Below are 20,888 nucleotides of genomic sequence, written 5' to 3' on the forward strand. Positions count from 1 at the left end.
AATATTAATATTAATATTATATTATCAGACCAAGACATCAGACCAAGACACCAATCAGTTTTTGGTGTAGACGGGAAATGAACCTCAGATCTCTTATACAACAATCAGAGACTTTACCAGTTGAGCTAACTGGAACCCACATACTACCTCCATTCCATTTTGCTTGTTCTCTATTCTATTTTGGAATGTCCCAAAATATTGTCCTGTTTCTAAAAATAAAAATTATTAGTTTACTAATGTTCCTATTATATCCCTACTTTATTTTTAAAACTATTTGAAAAGAAAACTTACTAATATTTAAAAAAAAAAAATTAATTGGAGCACCTTTTTAGTTGTCTCATTAAGGGTAACTTTTTTTTAAAAAGCTGATAAATTTATTTAGGGTAGTTTTGAAAACTTATTCATTTTTATAAGGCAGACAAAACAATAAATGATGTTTCCTTAAAAAAATTGACTTTTCAAATAGGACAAATAAATTGAGACAGAAGGAATAATTGACTTATATATATATATATATATATATATATATACACTATTTGACTCATGACTCACGAGAGCTCAATTTGGATTGATTTAAAAATCAAGACAATCTTTTCTAGACGTATGATGACTTATTTATAATTATAATAATAATTAATCTTACCTACCATGTTGAGAATTGAGAAGATTCTCCCAAAAAAAAAAAAATGTTGAGAATTGAGAAATTTTTTTTTTTTAAAATGAAGTTGTGCAAAATTTGTGCAAAAAAAAAAAAAAAAATCAATTTTAATCTCAATTTTCAAATAATCTTCCCATTCGTGTAGATCCAAAAATCGCTTAACTGTGATTTCTTATAGTCTATTTAGGAACAATTTATTTAATTGAAACTGAAAATTTTTTGCTGATAATACTGTAAATAAAATTAAAAGGTAACTGAAATGATACAGTTAGACCCATAAATAGTACTAAAAAGTATAATGAGACTCATAAATAATAACAAAAATAAGTTAAATAGTAAAAGAAGCTGGCTTTTTGAGCCAATACCAAACACAATCTTAATATTACAAAAAAAAAGACATTTATAATTTAAATCAATCTCTTATTTATCAAATTATCCTAAAAAATAGATTGATCCAGTGGAGAACCACCTATTCAGACCTTCAAACCTAATCCAGATTGAAAAGTCCTATCAAGACTTGAATTCAACATTTCTGTTGACCAATCCTCTACCAGTTTTACCTAAAAATCCTTTATCTAATTATTACCTTTAGGAATATATATATTTTTAAAAAGAAATAAAAACCCTAATTGGCTGTGGCCTGTGAACTCCGTCGCTTACGACTCTGTCTCCGTGAAGAAGTCAAAATTCAGTTCAGCGTACCTCATCAAAACTCTTGCAGTATTATTATTTTTTTAATGTATTATTATTTTTTTATAATTAAAAAAATAAAAATAAAAACAGAAAAGAAACCGCATTTACCAAATATGCCACCTAATATAATCATTATAATTACCAAATATAATTATAATTATTATATATAATTTCTTCTGTTCACATCAGCCACCTAATATAATTATTATATATTATTTCTTTTTTTTTAAAAGACTATTTGTCCTTTTATATATTTCAATATAAAGTTACAAAACTCTTTTTCATTCATTTCAGATTTTTATCAGTGAGAAGAAAAACTCAGACTCTGATAGAGAGGCAGAGAGAGAGAGAATGGCGCAGAAGAACTATCTAGTGGAGGTGGAGAAAGCGAAGGAAGCTAAAGATGGAAGGCCATCCGTAGGACCTGTGTACAGGAGTTTGTTCGCCAAAGATGGATTTCCTGCGCCGATTCAAGGAATGGACAGTTGCTGGGACGTGTTTCGGTACGTCTCTCTCTCTGTTTGTTTGCTCGGAAAATCCGGGAAAATACAAACGAAAATTAAAAGAAAAGAAAGAGTCTTTTGTAATTTTCTCTCTCTTTTATTATTATTATTATTATTTTTTTGGTTTTAAAACTACACGGAACGAAATAGACAAATCGTTTTCGCGACGAAAAGTTGACTGCTTGTTTCTCATAACAAAAAGTTATTTTATTTTTTAATAATTTATCGTGGTTTCAGAACTTTGATTTCGAATTGGATTTATTGCACTATTTTCATTTTCTCGTTATAGCATGTAGAGATAGTGTTTGGAATTTTAATTACTAGTATCAGAATCTAATTGCTTTAATTTGAGCAAAATACTAGCTCTTCCTATTCAAAAATTTTGAGAATTTCAATTGCATATTCAACAAGCTTTATTTCTGTAACACAGTATAATTAAGAACCTGATCAAATTGCTGGAAATAAAAATAAATAAATAAATAAAAATTCAGTCCAAAGCACTTCATTTTCTTGAAGAAATATTGTTGCTATAAATTTTCCATTAAATACTACTATAATAGCTTTTGTTAGTACTAAAAATTTGAAATTGAATTGAGTTTAGGAAGATGATGATCACTCGAAAATTTTCATGTTTTTTTACAGCATGAGCGTAGAGAGATGTCCGAATAATCCGATGCTTGGTCGCCGGGAATCCGTGAATGGGAAGGTAAATAATAATAAAAATTTGGATCTTGTGAATGATTTATGCGTGTGGATTGCTTTTGTTGTTATATGACTTGGTTTGACTTTGAGTTATGGTGTAATATTGTGGCTTTCTATCATTGCAGCCTGGTAAATATGTGTGGCAAACTTATAACGAAGTATATGACTTGGTGATTAAAGTTGGAAATGCAATGCGGAGTTGTGGTTTGGGGGAAGTAAGTATTAGGTTTTTGATAAATGGTTTGCTTGAAGTATCATCTTTGTAGTTTATGTGTTTGTGAGGCTTACATTTGTTTATTGCTTGATTGTAGGGAGTGAAATGTGGTATTTATGGTGCCAACTGCGCAGAGTGGATTATAAGCATGGAGGTGCCTTTTAATATTAGTTTTTATTTTATTTTTTTTTTTTTTCAGATTCCCCCATGTCAGTCATGAGAGAAGATATATGTTGTAATAACTATCAAATTAAAATGAGAAAGCTTGGGTGGACTTCACACTCCTATTTTGTTTTATAATTGCTCAAAGCTTATGGCCCTTAATAAATTTATTCTCCCCTTTTTGTTTCGGTCAATAATGATTTTGATTACTGAAAATTATATCTATTTAGTTAAATTTGTCATGCTATGTGATCCACCTTTTTATTCAATTTACTTTTGTTGTTAATTTTGTTACCTGTGAAGTCATATTTAATCTTCATTCAGTCTTTTAATTGTTGCAAAACACTCTCAAAAACTTAGTTCCTTTTTATGGTACTTATACCAGTTTTTGATGTTCTCTGTCCTTTAGTTGTCACTGACTTTCATTGTTCCTAGCCGATAATGATATTGGTTAAACTGATACTTTTCTGATCAGCTAAATGTCTATTTGAACCACCTTTGTCTTCAATTTACTTTTGTCATCAATGTTGTTACCTGAAGTCCTCTTTAATCTTCATTTAGTCTTTTAATTGTTGCAAAACGTTCACAAAAAGTTAGTTTTATTTTCTGGAACTTAATACAGTTTGTTGTATTCTGTCCCTTGTCACTCACTATTATTGTTTCTAGAATATTATGCATGCTTTTTCTCTGGAAAATTTTGATTTAACTCTGAAAAACCACTGCAGGCCTGCAATGCTCATGGGCTCTATTGTGTTCCTTTATATGACAGTTTAGGTATGCATTTCCACTTAAATAGTTCTACATGGACATGCAATTAAATTTCACTAATAGACAAACCCAAGTTCTTACTCAGGGTACTAAGGAGGACTTTTATAGTTTTTTATATGTAAGGTGTTTAACATTGTTTCCAAAATTAGACAATTTATATGATTTACCCTTAAATCTTGAACTTATGTACAATATTGTGTTCATAGCTGTTTGATATCTTCTGATTTGCTGGTTAGGTGCTGGTGCGGTGGAATTTGTTATAAACCATGCAGAGGTTTCAATTGCTTTTGCTGAAGAAAAAAAAATTCCTGAGGTACACCTGTTACCGTGTTTAAATCCATATTTCTGATTAAAGTTGTTTTTGGCACATTTCGTAAAGTTACCTAGTCATTCTATGCTTAGCTGATACTTGACAAGGTGTAATAGCAAAAGTTGTTGGCATTTTGGGAGCTTTTACGATTTCGTATGCTAAGAATGTTCTTCTCATTGACTTTTCCTTTGCCCTTTCAGCTGCTGAAAACATTTCCTAGCACAACTCAGTACCTTAAAAGTAAGTTAGAATTATGTTTTTATTTATAAAAAAAAGAAGTTAGGCACTTAGGCTTGTCTTTTTAGATTCCTTTATTTATGTTTATGCCAATAAGAATAAATTATATGTATTTCATTATGTAGCACTTGTGAGCTTTGGCAAGGTTACCCACGAACAAAGAGAGGAAGTTGAGAAGTTTGGATTGGTGATATATTCATGGGATGAATTTTTGCAACTGGTAGGTTATATATTTGATATTTGTGTTTGTTAAATGGTTATGAATTTTGATACAAGAAAAAAAAAATCCACCTACTATTAGGGTGAATATTTTAAATAAGTTATCTTATTCTGTGGACCAAATTGTATCACCATCTATGTTACTATTGGAATCACAAATTCTAGCATTTGAGGCAAAGAGGTCAATCTGGAATGTAAGATTTCTATATGTTTTTGAAATGCAGAATTTTTTAATTCATTGTTATTCATGAACCTGCAGAAATGATTTGTCCAATGCTCTTGTTATTTGTATTTAATTATTAGTTCTGATTCAAGTTTTGGATATCTTTTTTTTGCAGGGAGAAGGTAAACAATTTGATCTTCCTGTGAAAAAGAAAAGTGACATCTGTACTATTATGTATACTAGTGGAACTACAGGCGATCCCAAGGGTGTAATGATATCCAATGATAGCATTATTGCTCTTTTAGCTGGGGTGAAGCGCCTTCTAGAGAGTGTTAATGAAAAGGTGGTTTCCCTCCCATCTTAACACATATACATCTCATTTATTTAAACATGGGGAAAAAATCCTTTAAAAATGTAGTGAGTAGAACTTAGTTTTTGACATGAGATGCTTATGCATTTTGCTATATAATTTGATTTATCCTTTTTATCTTCCTGACTGACTTCTCACACATCATTTTCTTTTTCCTTTTTTAGCTGACCGACAAAGATGTGTATCTTTCATATCTTCCTCTTGCTCATATCTTTGATCGGGTGATTGAGGAGCTATTTATTTTAACTGGGGCCTCAATTGGGTTCTGGCGTGGGGTAAGTATGATTACGCATTACTCTCTCAGTCAATAGAAGTTCAATGTCATAATTACTTATTGACGTTTTTGCAGGATGTCAAACTATTGGTTGAGGACCTTGGGGAGCTAAAACCAACAATTTTCTGTGCTGTCCCCCGTGTGTTGGATAGAATTTACTCAGGTAAACTTCCTGTTTGGGCTGAAAGTTCCATTGAGTTTGGTTTCTGCTTCTTGTACATGTGTGGAAAGTAATCAGAAAAATTTGTTATATCAGTAAGAAAAATGTCCTGCTATGTGCATTGTTTAAAGTTGGGCAACTGAACTGTGCTTTTTACTTTTTTATTCTATGTGCAGTTGTTTTGTGAAATGAATGCATGAACAATTTTGCATCTCCAACTGTCAAGATATAATAAATGCTCTGTTTTATTTTCAGGATTGAATCTGAAGATTTCTTCAGGGGGCTTATTGAAAAAGACGCTTTTCAATCTTGCATACTCATTGTAAGTCCTAATTCATAATCTCAAGTCTTATAATGAGAGAGAGAGAGAGAGAGAGGTATCCTTGGGTTTACTAACTCAGATATGAAGCAGTAAACATTTCCTCACCAATGGAAATACTAGAGATCAAGAAAGAATATGTTAACACTTAACAGTTTCATTTTTTCAGATAAAATATACTTGTGCTTTGTGCATGCCTTTTGTTTTTCTGTAAGTCATATGGTATATCCTTACAGTTGACTTTCAGATAATTCACCAATGTTTTCACCTTAGACATTCTATTTGTTTAATTTCATTTTGTGCCAACCATCTGATGCAGGAGACGCAAGAAGATTTTTATTTAGTATTATTTATGTTTGCAAGTCAATTGTATTTTTATGTTTTAGGTCCTAGTAGTTTATTAGGCTATTAGTATTTTAATTTGAATGCAAGGTTGTTTTTGTAGTAAGGCAATTAGGGTTTCCTAGCCAATTAGAACTAGGGTTTAGCAATCCTTTATAGACAACCTATTGTACTCCTTGAGGAGATAGTTGATGTTTTGATGAATGAAAAAAATGGTCATTTGGTCTTTCTTTGGTTTGGTACTAACTCTAGGTCCATCCTAGGTGCTGACTTCTAGTGGTTTTCCCGCTTGGTGTTGATTCTAAGCCAGGCCCAGGTGCTGACTCTTAGGTCATATCCATTTATTTTCCTGTTGTTTTTAGTTCGCTCTGGTTGTCCTGTGTCACCATCCTTCTGTAATTTTACTATCTATTTGATCATTCTGCATGGATTATTGTTTGCTTTAAATCTACAGCTATATTTAGTCCATACATGTGTTGTGTGTTTAAGGCTTTGTTGAGTTTAGTTTAGTTGTATTTACTTCTCTTAAGTGCCCAGTTGATCACTTAATTGTTGTTTCTTGATCTGATTATAACCTTTCTTGTAAAATGTTTTTTTTATCTGCTGCAGCAAGCATCATAACATGCAGAACGGGAGTAAACATGAAGAGGCATCTCCAATTTGTGACAAATTTGTCTTTAGTCAGGTGCTGGATACACACATTCTATACTCTTGTTTTTGATAAATTAGTAATTTAATTTCATTGAAAATCAAATACGCTTTATGTTCATGATGATGAACACAAAGTGTCCAAAAGTACATGAGTCTCAAAGGGAGATACACACTTTGATACATTCTTTGGTTTCCTCCTGCTCCCCCTCTAGACATAATTAACAATATCTATATCTATCTCCAGTTTCTCAGTTGAATCTCATTGGTTTTTGTGATGTCCTCAGGTAAAGCAAGGGTTGGGGGGTAGGGTACGCCTTATTCTATCTGGAGCAGCACCTCTTTCCGCTCATGTAGAAGCTTTCCTGCGAGTTGTGTCATGTGCTCATGTTCTTCAAGGATATGGTATGTCAATCTTTAATTCATGTTGCTTACTAAATGGCTTCTTTTCTTTTTGTGCTTGCATTGAATGTCTACATGTTTCGGTTACATGATGAACATGGATCATTTTATTTTGTATCAATGTTAATGTAGGTCTGACGGAAACTTGTGCGGGGACATTTGTGTCACTACCAAATGAAATGCCAATGCTTGGCACAGTAGGCCCTCCAGTACCCAATGTAGATGTGTGCCTAGAATCTGTTCCTGAAATGGGATATGATGCCCTTTCTAACACACCACGAGGAGAAGTATGTGTAAGAGGAAGAACATTGTTTTCAGGGTACTATAAACGTGAAGACCTCACCAAAGAGGTCATGGTTGATGGGTGGTTCCATACAGGTTTGACCATATCATATCAGTGTCTCTTTTAGATTTTAGTTTAGTCACTTATCATTAATTGGCTTATGAGTTAACCATGCTGGTAACGATCTTTGCACCAGGGGATGTTGGTGAGTGGCAACAGGATGGAAGCTTGAAAATCATTGACCGCAAGAAGAATATTTTTAAACTTTCTCAAGGAGAATATGTTGCCGTTGAAAACTTGGAGAACATTTATGTTAATGTTTCTGCCATTGATTCGGTATGCCTTTTAGTGAGCACTTTTTTTAGTGTATCCTTCTGTTTTCCTCTTTTCTTTGGTTGTATGCAGGCAAAATGTGGATACTACAATACTGTCTGTGACATTGTCATTTGACACCTGCACAAATCTAATTAGCAAAGCTGTTATTGAATAATAGTTACAAACACTATAGTGCTATACAGTGTCAGCATGTCCATATGATGTTGATTTTTACTTATTGAACCACATCTCACATACAAGACACCTGCAAGATTTGTGTCTTGACCTTTTTCGTAGTATGATATACTTGCATGCTTAATACAGTCACCTCTTTTGGGGGAGACAATGGAGAGAGGTGACAACAATCTCATAGTAACTTAATTCTAAGGTTATCCTTTTTATATTTTTTATCAAGCATATATGATTTCGAAGATTTGGTTTGATGTTTTGTTGGCTAAGTATAATTCCAGCTTTTATCCATCCAGTGAAATCTGCACTATTTTGACACTGTTATTACTCTTCCAAATTCAGATATGGGTCTATGGAAACAGCTTCGAGTCCTTCCTAGTCTCTGTTGTGAACCCCAATAAGCAAGCACTTGAACGTTGGGCTGTAGAAAATAGTGTCACTGGGGATTTCAATTCTATTTGTGAAAATCCCAGGGCTAAAGAATACATTCTTGGGGAGCTCACAAAGGTTGCTAAAGAAAAAAAGGTTGCTACTTTCTTTCAGTAGTCTGTGTTTTGTTGTCACTTTACTGACTAAAGAATAAATTTCTGACTTACAATGACTAAGCACTTTGTAAATCTTAACTTTTGTTGTTTGCAGTTGAAGGGATTTGAGATTATAAAAGCTGTTCACCTTGAACCCGAGCCATTTGACATAGAACGTGACCTTATCACACCAACATATAAAATAAAGAGGCCCCAGATGCTTAAATATTACAAGGTCACTCCTCTCTCTCTCTCTCTCACATTACATGTTTGTGTGAACTTCCCATTTAAGTTTAGGACTGATTTTTACACTTGCAAAACTGGACGATCTGATTTACTCACAGTAAAAGAAATATCTATGTTTTTTGGAGCATATGTAAGTTATGTCAGAATGTCATGGTCGGAGGCAGTGCTCTATATCCTAATCCTAGATGCAGTTTGTAAAGTTTAGTATAATGCATCTAGAAACCAAATATTAGAATTTCTGCTGCCTTTTTTTTCCTACATGGTTGTGGGCCTTTTGAGACTATGCTTGCTAATATACGAAGGCTTGGTGGTATAAAAAGTTTTGTTTTGATTCATCCATCAAGTTGTTTAGTTCATGCATCACTTATTCAATTGATTTCTATATGCCAATTCACATTTAAGAAGATTTTTTTTTTTTTTTTTCCCAATGAGATCGAAAAAGATCCTTGGCGATGAAACTAATGACTCATTGTCTTTGTTGCGCAGAATGTGATTGACAACATGTACAAGAGTGCAAACAATTCCCGTGTGTGAAGAATTCACTTCTGGAGCTAGAATTTTCTCCCATTTAGCGAACACGTTGCATTTTGCTTTAGTCTTTTTATTCTTGCGACTGTATATATGGGTATCCATATACCATCTGATAAAATTAAAATTAAAATATATCTAATGAAGAGCAGTTCCTTTAGGGGGGACCCTTGGAATTGATATAAACATACTCTTGTATATGAAGCTAATGTTTTCATAAAGGACAATAAAGTTCTTGACTAATTTGTTCTTAACCCCTTCTCCTTACCTCATCCTGCACCTCATTAGGGTTTGGGCATCTTCAACAAGATAGCCAAAATAGTTTTCTTCAAAACATGGTGTCTTTCACCAATATCATCCCACAGATAAGCTGAAAGCTACAACCACCACCCATACTGGAGTCACTGTATGATGTATCTATCTCATCTGCATTTTCAGTTTCCACCACCTTATTCTATTTATATTTTCTTTCTCCAATTGTCACAGTATCAATATGTAATACTTGGCCATGTTGTCACCCTTGAACCATCCAAACCCTCATGAATCAAACAACCATGACATGACCATATCCCCAAATCAAGAAGCTCCTCCACAACTAAATCAATCACAACCTACTCCAAACAAACCTAGTTGTAGATCGTAGATCAACCAGGAACTCGTCACAAAACACCAATTCCTAATGTTGCAAGTCATCGTAGCACCCTAATCGACCCCCAAACTGATTCAGAGTACCCAATCAAAGCTCGTATTGTTGTAGCTCCCATTGTAAGGTGCGTGCTGTCGTGGCACCAGAACACCGAGGGAGGCAAGCATGTCATAGCACCCTAATCGACCCCACCCAAGTGATTTGTAATGGCCAATCATGGCTCGTATTGTTACAGCTCCAATCGCGAGGGACTCTTTAGTCCTGAATGCTAAGGGAGGCAAGCATGAAGACAATTTCTCTTGCAGAAGAGTATTGGGAAGCAATGCCTTTGACCCTCAACTTAGGAATATAGGAACAAGATAAAGGGGTAGAGGAGAGAAAGAATTAAGAAAAAAAAATTCTTTGATCTAGCCGTTGAAAAAGAAATAAAACCGAACAAAAGTAATAATAATGTTTTAAACTTTTACTGGTTAAAAAGAACAAGAAAGTTGTTGATAGTGTATTTGAAAAGGTAGTTAGCTTTAGGGTTCTTTTAGTTGGAGGTAGAATAGAGAGGATAGGGAAAAAAAAAGGAGAAAAAAGTGGAGAGAAAATGTTTTTTGTGGGTGTTTGGTTGGAAGTAAGGGGTGCGCAGCTAATTTGCTAAAACAAACTCGATTCAACTTAACCAGCCTAGTTGGGTCAGTTTTTAAGGATTGGTGGGTTGGGTTGGATTATGAAATTTTTTTTAATAGTGGGTCAAGTTGGGTTTGGGTCACAAGATTCATAAATTTTCCTAATCCGGCTTGACTCACCTATATTTAATATATATTTAAATTTAAAAAAATATATTATATAATTTTGTTATTTAGTCTTTTGCCCATTTTCCCAAATAAAACTCAAACCCTAAGTTTTCCTCATATAGTTTGTATTTGTTTGGTGTTATGCTCATGATTATTTTATTATAAATTTGCTCTTATTTATGGCAATGTTATTTTAATGTTCAATTGTATAATAATAATAATAATAATAATTAAAAAAAATTGTCCAACCCATGGGTCTAACTTGATTCATGTGAATTGAGTTGGGTTGGGTTGGACCCCTGTGATAGGCAAGGACAAAGGCATAGTTGGACCTTGGGGGCAATTCCCACCCCCCACCCCCCCCCCCCTTTTTTTTTTTTTAATATTAGTATTACATAAGAACTAATTATAGCAATTTTTTTTCTATAAAATTACACTTTTCCCCCTTAATATTATCATTAATTCTTTTACAAGTAATGCTATGAGCACAAAATTTTCTACATCATTTATTGGGTAGCATCTAGGCCCACAACTTACATCAATTTTTAACTTATCAATAACCACTTATTACATCAGCAATTTGTAAAAAAAGGTTTGCAGATTTAAAATAAATAAATAAAAAATTATAGATCTAAAATCTAAAACAAAATATACAAGTCCAAAAAAATTAGCCCAACAAAAAACTTACCATTAGTAAAGCTAAAAACAATTACGTTTAATTAAACAATTTTACCAAAAACAAACTACCCGACCCTTTAAAAAATTTAAAATGAAATGATTTTGTCATTACTTAGAAGCAACACACACATCAAAAACACACATACAAAAATACATAAATAAATAAAACCCCTTAACGGTTAAGCAGCAAAGCTGGAGTTCAAAGCTGCTACACGCAGCCAATAGCAAAGTTGCCCTCTAAACTCCAAGTCTTGGCTTCATCCCTGGTGATGGGTTGGGTTGGGTTGGGTTGGATTTTTTTTAACTCATTATAGTGGGTTGGGTTGGGTTGAAAAAACTCCTCAACTTGATCCATGCACATAGCACACCCCTAGTTGGAAGAAGGAGAGGAAAAAAAAATTGGTGAAGCCAGTTGCAGTGGCACACCTGTATACAACAGTACAATGTGTTGGGTTTTCTACTTTTTCATTTTTTTTTTCCTTTTCCGTTTTGTCATTTTCTGTTATGTGTCAACTGTTTTCTTTTTCTTTTCTTTTTTCTTTTTTAATTTTCTTCTTTAGTTTTTTGTCCTTTTCCCTTTTTTTTTTTTTTTGAATTTCTGAAATCTGCTAGAAACACCATAGCACAATAGTTAGACCCTTTAATCAAAGTTTTACAGCTTAATCACTTTTAGTATTAAACTAACAACTTAGTCTAATATAAGTGTTTAGACAAGTTTCATATTGCAAGTAAGATTAAGAACAATCTAAAGCATGCAGATGTAAATGCGAAACTAAATCAAACCACACGAAAACACCAAGACGTGTTTTTGAAGAAGAAAACTTGATCACCCCAGCGAAAAAACCTCTCCTTTAACCACCCGTCAGAAAACTACACTGGCATGAATAATTGCAATATATGGATAACTATAAACCCTCCAAGCCTATCTCCTTGTGTACTTTTTTTTTTTTTTTTTAAATGAGAAAGAAGACTTTTATTGAAATAAACTAAAGAGCGACCAAATCAGCCTGAACAAAAGGCAAAGTGCGAAATAGAACATCCTTCATCCACACAGTAAAATTTGGTAATGTCAGAACTAACCTAGCTAAACTGTAAGCAACTTTATTACCATCTCCTTGTGTACTTAAGCCCTTCAAACTCTAGCTAGCAACCAACTTCACCGAGTCCTTTGTCTAGCTTACGGGAGTCACCACCATTGAGCCGCCAATAGAAAGCGACAAAAAAATGGATTTTACAATTTCCTTCTTTATTTATTTGTTTTTTTGGTCATTTTCTATACTTTTCATTTGGTTCTTTTTTTTTTCTTTTTTTCTTTTTATTCATCCATGTGTTTCTATATATATATATATATATATATTCTAATTTTTTACTTTTTATTTATTTACTAGGGGCATAAAAGTAAATTTATACCAATTACATTTTTTATATCTCCACTTTTCTACTCTCAAACTAAATAACACAATGAAAAATTAAAAATTTTTCTGTCTTCCCACTTTTATATATATATATATATATATATATAAACATATTCTAATTTGTTACTTTCGTTTTTATCTATTAGAGGCATGAAAATAAATTTATACAAACTACATTTTTTATATTTCCACTTTTCTACTCTCAAACTTAATAACATGAGGGAAAATTAAAAATTTTTCTATCTTCCAACTTTCCTATCATCTCTCTATTTTCTATCTTCCTACTTTTCAACCCCTCTATCCAAATGGACCTTTAATGTTGAAACAGCCAAAATTTAGGTGCAAATTTACCTATACTATTGGCAATGCTCCGAGGATTGTAGGAATTGATAGAAACGTACTCGTATAAATAATGATTTTTTTTAAAGCGAAACTTCCATGCATTAGAATTCAAATACATCATTTTGGAGGCTTGCTGAGAGGAAGCTTGCTGCTTCCTCCAGCCAGACACTCGGCTCATATACATTGCATGCATGCCGAGCCAGATGATGGGCAGCCATATTCGCATCACGTTTCACATGGGATAACTCATAGCTCATAGCAACTAGCTCCGGAAAAGCCTTTGTTTTGTAAGCCCTATCAAATGGCTCTGTGGTGAAGTGTATGGAGCCTCCTCTTGCAGTGCTCAAATGATCATATGAGAATCTCCTTCCAACACTGTCTTCGAAGCCAACTTCTTGTGCGAATATAACTGCTTGAAGGGCTGCCATTGTTTCCACTATCTTTGAATTCTGAACTGGATTGTCTTTCTTGCTTGCTAATGCCATGACCTTTCATCGCCCTCACTTCAGATGATTGTGCCTAGATGTAGTTATGTTGTTGAAAATGGAACCGTCAAAATTTATTGTAGGTACCGGCTTGGAGAGCTTGCCAATGTTCTCAGAGTGAGCACTTTGGGATCACTGTTGTGTTGAACCTCTTGGTATTCTTAGAGAAGGTTCAGAGCTGCTTCAGCTACTTTCACAAGCAGTATTTTTTTTGCTTACCAATCTTCCATTTATTCTTGTTAAACCATAGGGACCACACCAACATGTTGAACTTCTCCAATCAATGGTAAAGACTATTTCAATTAAGTTCTAGCTCTCCCAGGTCTGGACCTTTTGATCAGACACAATGGACAGTTTTAGCTCCAGGGGAATACATTTGAAGGAAGAGGCTTTGTTAGAGCCATTACTGTTATCCACTTCAATTTCATTTTCCATGGTAACAGATGGAGGAGAGCAACAGCTATGATTATGGAAATAATATCAGTAAATTACGACATGGAAGAGCTTTGATTCATTAGCAACTGGGAAGTTGTACTGCCTCTATCAAGAGGAATTGCAAGAGACAAAGAAGAATATCGCAGTGCTAGTAGCTCCTCTCTGTCATACTTCAACCTTTGATCTATTTCAAAACAATTGAAAATGAAATTAGGGAGGGTTATAAGAAGCTGCAGCTGAAAAATTAATGAATAAAAATTCGTACCTACAAAACTTGGAGATATGCTTATATTCCCCTGCTTCTGGTTCACCAGCAAGGTCCTTGATGTTAATCGTGATGGAGATGGACTCGTAGAGCCATTTGGGTTTGATGGCAAATTATGTACAAGTTCATGCCTTACTTCAGTTTGAGGATATTTTTTACAGAATGACAAAATAGCATCCTCAGTCAAGAGCCAACAACCGTACAGATCCATCTTTTTTAGAGTCGCTGAGGGATTGAATAAATAGAGCCCATTGTTTGACAACACAGCATCATGAATGCTAAGGTTTGTCAGCTTTGGGAGAGATGACAGGTAGTGCAGGGAGACATCTGTAAGGGAAGCACTTCCAAGAGACAAGTCTCTCAACTCTTGGAAGCTTGATAAAGGTTTAAGAGCTGCATCCCTGACATGAGTCTGCTCCAAATTCAACCTTTCCAAATGATTGAGACTTTCAAGTGCTTTCAGTGAGAGAAAAAAGTCTGGCTCAGCACCTTCCTGGTGAATGAAACCTGAAGTACAAAAACTTGACGTTACAAAGTACAAGTGAAAGAACTTGATGTTACATTATCAGGAAAAAAAGAAGAAGAAAGTAACGAATATTCGGTTTGTTAAATTCCACATAATTGACATATATTTAGTTTTTAATTGGTAACACCTATTAGTCACCCAGCCAATAAAAGAAATCCTTTAACTCATTGATCATCCAAAAAATGAGGTAGTTTGAGAATTGCAACAAGCGGATTACAGGGGAGCTAGTGCGCATGCTGACGAAGTGTATTATTATGTTTTCTTTTTTTCTTTGTTGTTATCTTTGAAATCATAAAAATTGTCTATTCATCGAGGAACTGGCACAGAAACAATGGCATATGGACAATCCAAGCCAACACAAGACAAGCCCTAGTGCAAATAGTAATAGGTACACAATAAGCAACTGCCATATTACAAGCATTGTTTAACCTATACTGTCCTGCAATGGGAAAGCAAGAGGGGGGGGGGGGTGGTTGGCAATGGGTGTGTTTGCATGCACACATATGGTTGATCATTTAGCAAGCAGGGCAAGGGAAGCAGATTAGGTTTTCAGATGATACTGAACATCCTATGATTTAGTGACATAAAAAATATGATTAAGGAACACCATGTTCTAAAGGTACAAGCATCATTCTGATACAAGGGGCCTACAACACACTGCTGTGGTATGCACCTTTTTTTTTATTTAAAACAAGTGTACGGAATAATTTGTACCTTTAACATTGGTATTGCTTAAGTCAACAACCCTCAACAAAGGCATCATGCTGATATATGAGACAGCAACATCATCAATTGGTGTGTAAGATAGTGACAGAATTTCGAGATTGGGAAGATGTCCAGCTAAAATCCCAACTCCAGCAGAGCTGACTCTTGTCTTGCTGAGATTTAGATTTCTCAAATTTGCTCCTATACATGCAACATGTTTGACTAAATCATCTCCCATAATGCTCGAGCTGAGATCCAAATGTTTCAGTGCTTCCATATTAGGTAGGAAGCAGAATCTTTGAAGAGAAGAGTTGGATGCATCCAAAAAGGACAGAAAACTCGTTTCAATATGCATTAAGGCCTCAGCCTCATTTTCGAATTTAGCTCCAGAGAAAATAAGCTTTTTTAATGGAGGTTTACCCCCATCTCCTTCAAGTAAAGAGCTAATGGTACAGTTACTCATGTGTAGGCATTTGAGAGATGGCAAATTTGGCAACTTTGTGACATTTGTCCAAGTTAGATTAAGGAAACTCAGCTTAGAGAACTTTTGGAGAACAGCAGCACCTTTGTTCGATACTTCACTTCCCCAAATGTCAAGGTACTGTAGTTCTGTAAGTACCTAAAAAAACAAGAGATATAATCAATACAGATTTTCTAAATATGAAAATACTGATTGCAAGTGAGAAATTATTCTGAAATTCCAGAAATTCAAAGGCCAATTCGGCAAAAAATACACATTTGAACTAGCTCCAATATCCCACACATTAGACCCAATAAAATGTGCATAAACATTACTGATTTACTTTTAGGCCTGCCTAAATGAGGACAAGCAAATACTTATGACAAAGAAATCAAATGATCAAATAACTATGTTCAAGAGATCCCTCTAGTATTGACGCACAAAAATCGGAACACCATCTTGATTTCTAGAATGCATTTATCATGTCACATTAGCTCTTTGTAGCAGAAAACTATTGTCTACTCAGCTAATAAACATCCATTTATATTGAGGATGTTTGATGTGCATATTGGGTTTAAGTTAAACAAAAGCATGGAATGTCAAACAAAGGTCATGGATAAGTCATGTTCCAGAAGGACAAAAAGACACGAGAAAACAATTATATACCATGTAATTTTAAATATAAAAAATCTGACAAATTAAATTAAAACGCAATGAAGTACCTGAAGTGAACTCAGTGCCTGATCAGTCACTGGTAAACCACCCAAGTCCAAGAGAGACAAGTTTTTAAGTGAAGAGATAAGTGTTACTCCATTTGTGGTGAGACCTGTTTCTGATACGTACAACTTTTCCAACGTTGAAATGGATATAATATGCCTAATGCCAGCATCAGTAACCTTCATGCATCTAGAAAGGTCCAACTCCTTTAAACCAGTCATCCCTAGACACAGCATAAACGTTGGCCAAATGTAAGAATCCTTTGCATTCCCAGTCATTAAGTCAAACCATGGATTTAGAAAACAATAACATATAAATCAAGTTTCTATCTAGGAGAATTAAAGGCAAATATGTCTTAGCACCTTATAAAGGTCATACCCAGTGCACAAAGCTCCCATTTTTGCAGGGTTTGGGGAAGGTGATTGGTAGGAAACATTACATATACATATATGACCCAAAAAAACCCTTCCTTGCAAATATATGATAATTTTTTTGTTAACTATACCTGTAATAGGCCAAAGAGCTGAACTAGTAACTTTATGGCAATCCGCAACATTCAAAGAGCGCAAGTAACGAAACGCTCCTAAATATGCCATCCATTCGGCATCCACAGAGTTCTCACCTCCGAGATCAATCTTCTCCACACTATGTTTGAAAACTCTACAATCCCAACCAAATCTAGTTTAGCAAAGACCAATCTCGCACGTATTAAAAAATAAAATAAATAAATAAATAACTTACAGTAACCAAATTTAATAAGATAAACACTACAATCTTACAAGACAAAAGGAAAACAAATTCGATATTGTATAAGAACCTATGTTTCCTAATTTGTTGTGATGAACAGAATGATGATCTTAACCAAGATTTGCTTAACTACTTGAGAGTTGAGTTATACGGAAAGGCCGAAACTAACAAAAAAAAAATGCCAAAATCTCAATCTGAATTTTCTTTCTTTGCCTCCGATTCACGAATACAAGCTATAGAAAAATTTATATGATCTTCTGGCTTCACTTTTATAGATTCATTTTCCAAAAATTCTAAACCCTAATTCTAAGCAAAGTACAAATCAATTCAGCTACAATAATTTCAGATTAACAAATGAGACACATATAGCAAGTAAGAACCACACTAGTCTCTGATGCATGAAAATCAAACACTAACGTAATGATCTGTTTGATTGCCAAGAAAATCTAGGAAAAGAAAATGATTAATAATACAGTAAAAAATCCTAAATTATCTCCTCCCTAACTGAGTCCAGATTCGAATAATCGCACACATGAAGGTAAAATTTGAGAGTTTATCATCGATTTCATTCAGTGATAACTCAAATTACTCAGAATTTTGAAAGAAGAAAAGAAGAGGAAGAGGTACTCTAGTAATGAAGGAAAGAGGAGACGACGGTGGATGAGGTGGCGGAGAAGAGCGTCGGCGAGGTGAGATGGCAATCGCTCTAAACTCCGCCTCTGCCTCCGCCATTTCTCTACGCTCTCTCGGTTCTCGCACGCCGCTTCAATGCACAGTCTCACCAATTCGCTCTCCATTCTCTCTCTCTCTGTTCTGAACTTCTTTTCTTGGTCTTCAGCCTTGACTTTTTTTGTTGTTTGGTAATTTTTGATGCGTGGGAAGGAAGTTATTACTTATTATCTCTTTATGTCAACTGTGATCAGCTGGTGCTTCTTCTATTCTTCTTCGCCAAGCAGCCAGGATTTGGATTATTTAAAATTCTCGATTAGTAATGGTGGCAAGAAAAAAGTTTTTTATTTTAATTTATTTTTTATTACAAATGTTGGGATAGAGGACTCCTATGATTGTGAAAAATTATTCTACAATACATTTATGAGAAAGATGCCTTTGTGAGACGATCTTTTTTTTTTTTTTTTTTTTTTTTTAGGGATTTGTGAGTCTATCTTTTGGATTAAGACTTCATCTTTTTTTTTTTTTTTTTGAAAAGATTAAGACTTCATCTTACATTAATGAGAAATTTTTTTGTGTATGTAGAGAATAATATTGTCTTTTTTTTTTTTTTTTTTTGGTCAACCATAGAAATTACATTAAGCTAAGAAATAACCAATCTGTTACATAGCAAGTTAGCTTTATCAAAAGCTATAATACTTTTCACCACCGGCGGTGGATTCAAAAATACAACAAAAGAGGATAAACTACTTGCACCCAATTTGGCCAACACATCAACGCATTATTTGGCCTCCCGATAGGCATGAATTATCTGCTTGTTGGGTATCGCTCTCACCAGGTTCTTGCAATCAGTTAATAATGGTTCCATCAACAGATTAGCAGTATTATTGTTCATGAGCAATACTACGCTTAAGGCATCAAGTTCAATAATGAGATTATTCAGTCCCATCTCTTTGGCCAAGATCAGGCCATCTCTTAAGGCCCACAGTTCTACCATGCAACTATTGGTGTAACCAAGAGGCCTAGCATAGCCTTTCATCCATTCCCCTTCATGATTCTTGATCACACCTCCTCCCCCTGCCCTTCTAAGATTCCCAATAGCTAATCCGTCTGAGTTAAGCTTTGCCCAGCCCTCTGGTGGCTTCTCCCATCCCACTGTAACGATAGTTTTGGCTTTAGGCAGCTTGGCGTTCATGCCAATAAAGAAAAATTCTATACTTTCTTTAATGCACCTCTTAAAGTTTAGCCAATCCACCTTGCTCGTCTTGAAAATAAAGTTGTTCCTGTGTAGCCATATTTGCCACACCCCTATAGGAAATAAAACCTTCCGGGGGATGCCCATGCACTTGGATTTGATGTCTTTCTTGTAGTTGATCTCGAGCCATTCTCCAAGAGGTAGTTTGAAGGTCTCCCTCATGCAAAGTGGGTACTACAGCTCCTACCAGAATTCTTGGTCTATTACACAACCCTTTAGGAGGCGATCAATGGATTCATTGCTCTGGTGGCATAAACTACAAATGGGGTCAAGATTTAAACCCCTTAAACCCAGAACTTCCCCGGTAGGCACACTATTATGCAGACATAGCCATAGAAAAAATTGTATCTTGGGGTATGTTTCAACTTTCCACACCCACACTACCGACACAGTGTCAAGGTTCAAAGGGTTTAAACCCCTTGCCAATAAATATGCTGATTTCAGAGAGAAGAACCCATTCTTGGAATATGCCCATTGAAGTGAATCTTCTGTCTCTTGGTTATAAGACAACGGAGTTGCTTTAATGGCATTGAGTATGTGATCTAGTATCTCAAATGACAAGCTTTGTGCTTTCCACTCATGATTGGAGTCAAAGCATTGTTTAATAGTTATATGCTCTTCTTCACGGTTCAATGGTCCTTCGATGAGACTGCGCAGTGTGCCTAAGGGTAGCCAAAAATCATTCCAGACCTTAATTGTCTCCCCATTCTTCACAGACCATTTCAACCCATTGACATATATTGGACCTCCCTTCTTACAAGCAGTCCATATACTAAAGCAAGGTAGCTTTTTTCCTTCCTCTATAACTTTACTGTGGGAAAGGTACTTAGCCACTAACATTTTAGCCCAAAGGGCCTCTTGCTCATTGGCTAGCCTCCAACAAAGCTTAGCTAGTATGGCAAGGTTTCTGTCCTTCATGCTGTGTAAACCCAGCCCACCAAGTTCTTTAGGCAGAGCCACTATACTCCATTTAACCATATGCAAACTTCTCTTGTCTTCTGTTGAACCCCATACAAAGTCTCTTATAATCTTATCCATTTGTTCACAAACTTTGACAGGGAGAAATTGGCATTGCATATTCTGCCATAGGAGCCGCAAAAGTTTTAGCCAGCACCAGTTTTCCAGCTTTTGAAAGAAGTTTTGTTTTCTGACCAGCAAGTTTGCTTTGGATCTTGTTCACCACAAAGCTATAGGCATTACCTACTCTGCCTTGATGAATGATAGGGAAACCTAGGTATTTACCTAGGTTGTTGGTTGCACTCATTCCCAATCTCCTGCATATGCGTCTCTTCCTTCTTCTTGTGACATTGGGAGAGAAAAGAGTCCTAGACCTATTCAGGTTAACTTTCTGCCCAGCAAGATTGTAGAAATTGTCAAGCACTTCAATAATAGCTTCACAATTCTTGTAGTCTGCCTTGGCAAATAACATCAAATCATTAGCAAAAATACATGAGAGAAGCTCAGCCCACTTCTAGGACCCCTAATCTTATCCCACCTTCTTTCCTTACACATGTTAGTGATTTGGGCTCCTA

General features: G+C 34.9%; 2 protein-coding genes across 2 annotated transcripts; one reads left to right on the top strand and one right to left on the bottom strand.

Annotated features, from left to right (window-relative positions):
• Nucleotides 1–1,645: 1,645 nt before the first annotated feature.
• LOC126713323 (long chain acyl-CoA synthetase 4-like) lies at nucleotides 1,646–9,483 on the top strand. Its single transcript, XM_050413056.1, has 19 exons — nucleotides 1,646–1,854; nucleotides 2,497–2,560; nucleotides 2,682–2,771; nucleotides 2,868–2,924; nucleotides 3,658–3,706; nucleotides 3,937–4,013; nucleotides 4,211–4,250; nucleotides 4,373–4,467; nucleotides 4,805–4,972; nucleotides 5,164–5,274; nucleotides 5,349–5,436; nucleotides 5,689–5,755; nucleotides 6,704–6,779; nucleotides 7,030–7,147; nucleotides 7,277–7,522; nucleotides 7,624–7,763; nucleotides 8,274–8,456; nucleotides 8,571–8,690; nucleotides 9,188–9,483. Exons 1-19 carry the CDS (start codon nucleotides 1,703–1,705, stop codon nucleotides 9,233–9,235), a joined length of 1,989 nt encoding a protein of 662 aa, XP_050269013.1. The 5' UTR covers nucleotides 1,646–1,702; the 3' UTR covers nucleotides 9,236–9,483.
• A 3,644-nt stretch (nucleotides 9,484–13,127) lies between these two features.
• On the bottom strand, nucleotides 13,128–18,395 carry LOC126713324 (receptor-like protein 31). Its single transcript, XM_050413057.1, has 6 exons — nucleotides 18,060–18,395; nucleotides 17,191–17,345; nucleotides 16,691–16,908; nucleotides 15,518–16,127; nucleotides 14,278–14,784; nucleotides 13,128–14,196 (listed from the first exon to the last, which is right to left on the bottom strand). The coding sequence occupies exons 1-6, from the start codon at nucleotides 18,227–18,229 to the stop codon at nucleotides 14,066–14,068; spliced, it is 1,791 nt and encodes a 596-aa protein (XP_050269014.1). The 5' UTR covers nucleotides 18,230–18,395; the 3' UTR covers nucleotides 13,128–14,065.
• Nucleotides 18,396–20,888: the final 2,493 nt, after the last annotated feature.

This window comes from Quercus robur, chromosome 2 (genome assembly GCF_932294415.1).
Source record: "Quercus robur chromosome 2, dhQueRobu3.1, whole genome shotgun sequence".
Taxonomy (NCBI): Eukaryota; Viridiplantae; Streptophyta; class Magnoliopsida; order Fagales; family Fagaceae; genus Quercus; species Quercus robur.

Excerpts from the sequence above, each read along its gene's own strand:
- LOC126713323 (XM_050413056.1), top strand. The coding sequence starts at position 1,703 with ATGGCGCAGAAGAACTATCTAGTGGAGGTGGAGAAAGCGAAGGAAGCT. Across the intron at positions 2,561-2,681 it reads GGGAATCCGTGAATGGGAAG|CCTGGTAAATATGTGTGGCA; the intron begins GTAAATAATAAT and ends CTATCATTGCAG. Across the intron at positions 4,973-5,163 it reads TAGAGAGTGTTAATGAAAAG|CTGACCGACAAAGATGTGTA; the intron begins GTGGTTTCCCTC and ends TTCCTTTTTTAG.
- LOC126713324 (XM_050413057.1), bottom strand. The coding sequence starts at position 18,229 with ATGGAGAGCGAATTGGTGAGACTGTGCATTGAAGCGGCGTGCGAGAAC. Across the intron at positions 16,128-16,690 it reads AGGCACTGAGTTCACTTCAG|GTACTTACAGAACTACAGTA; the intron begins GTACTTCATTGC and ends TTGTTTTTTTAG. Across the intron at positions 14,785-15,517 it reads AAGCAATACCAATGTTAAAG|GTTTCATTCACCAGGAAGGT; the intron begins GTACAAATTATT and ends TTTGTACTTCAG.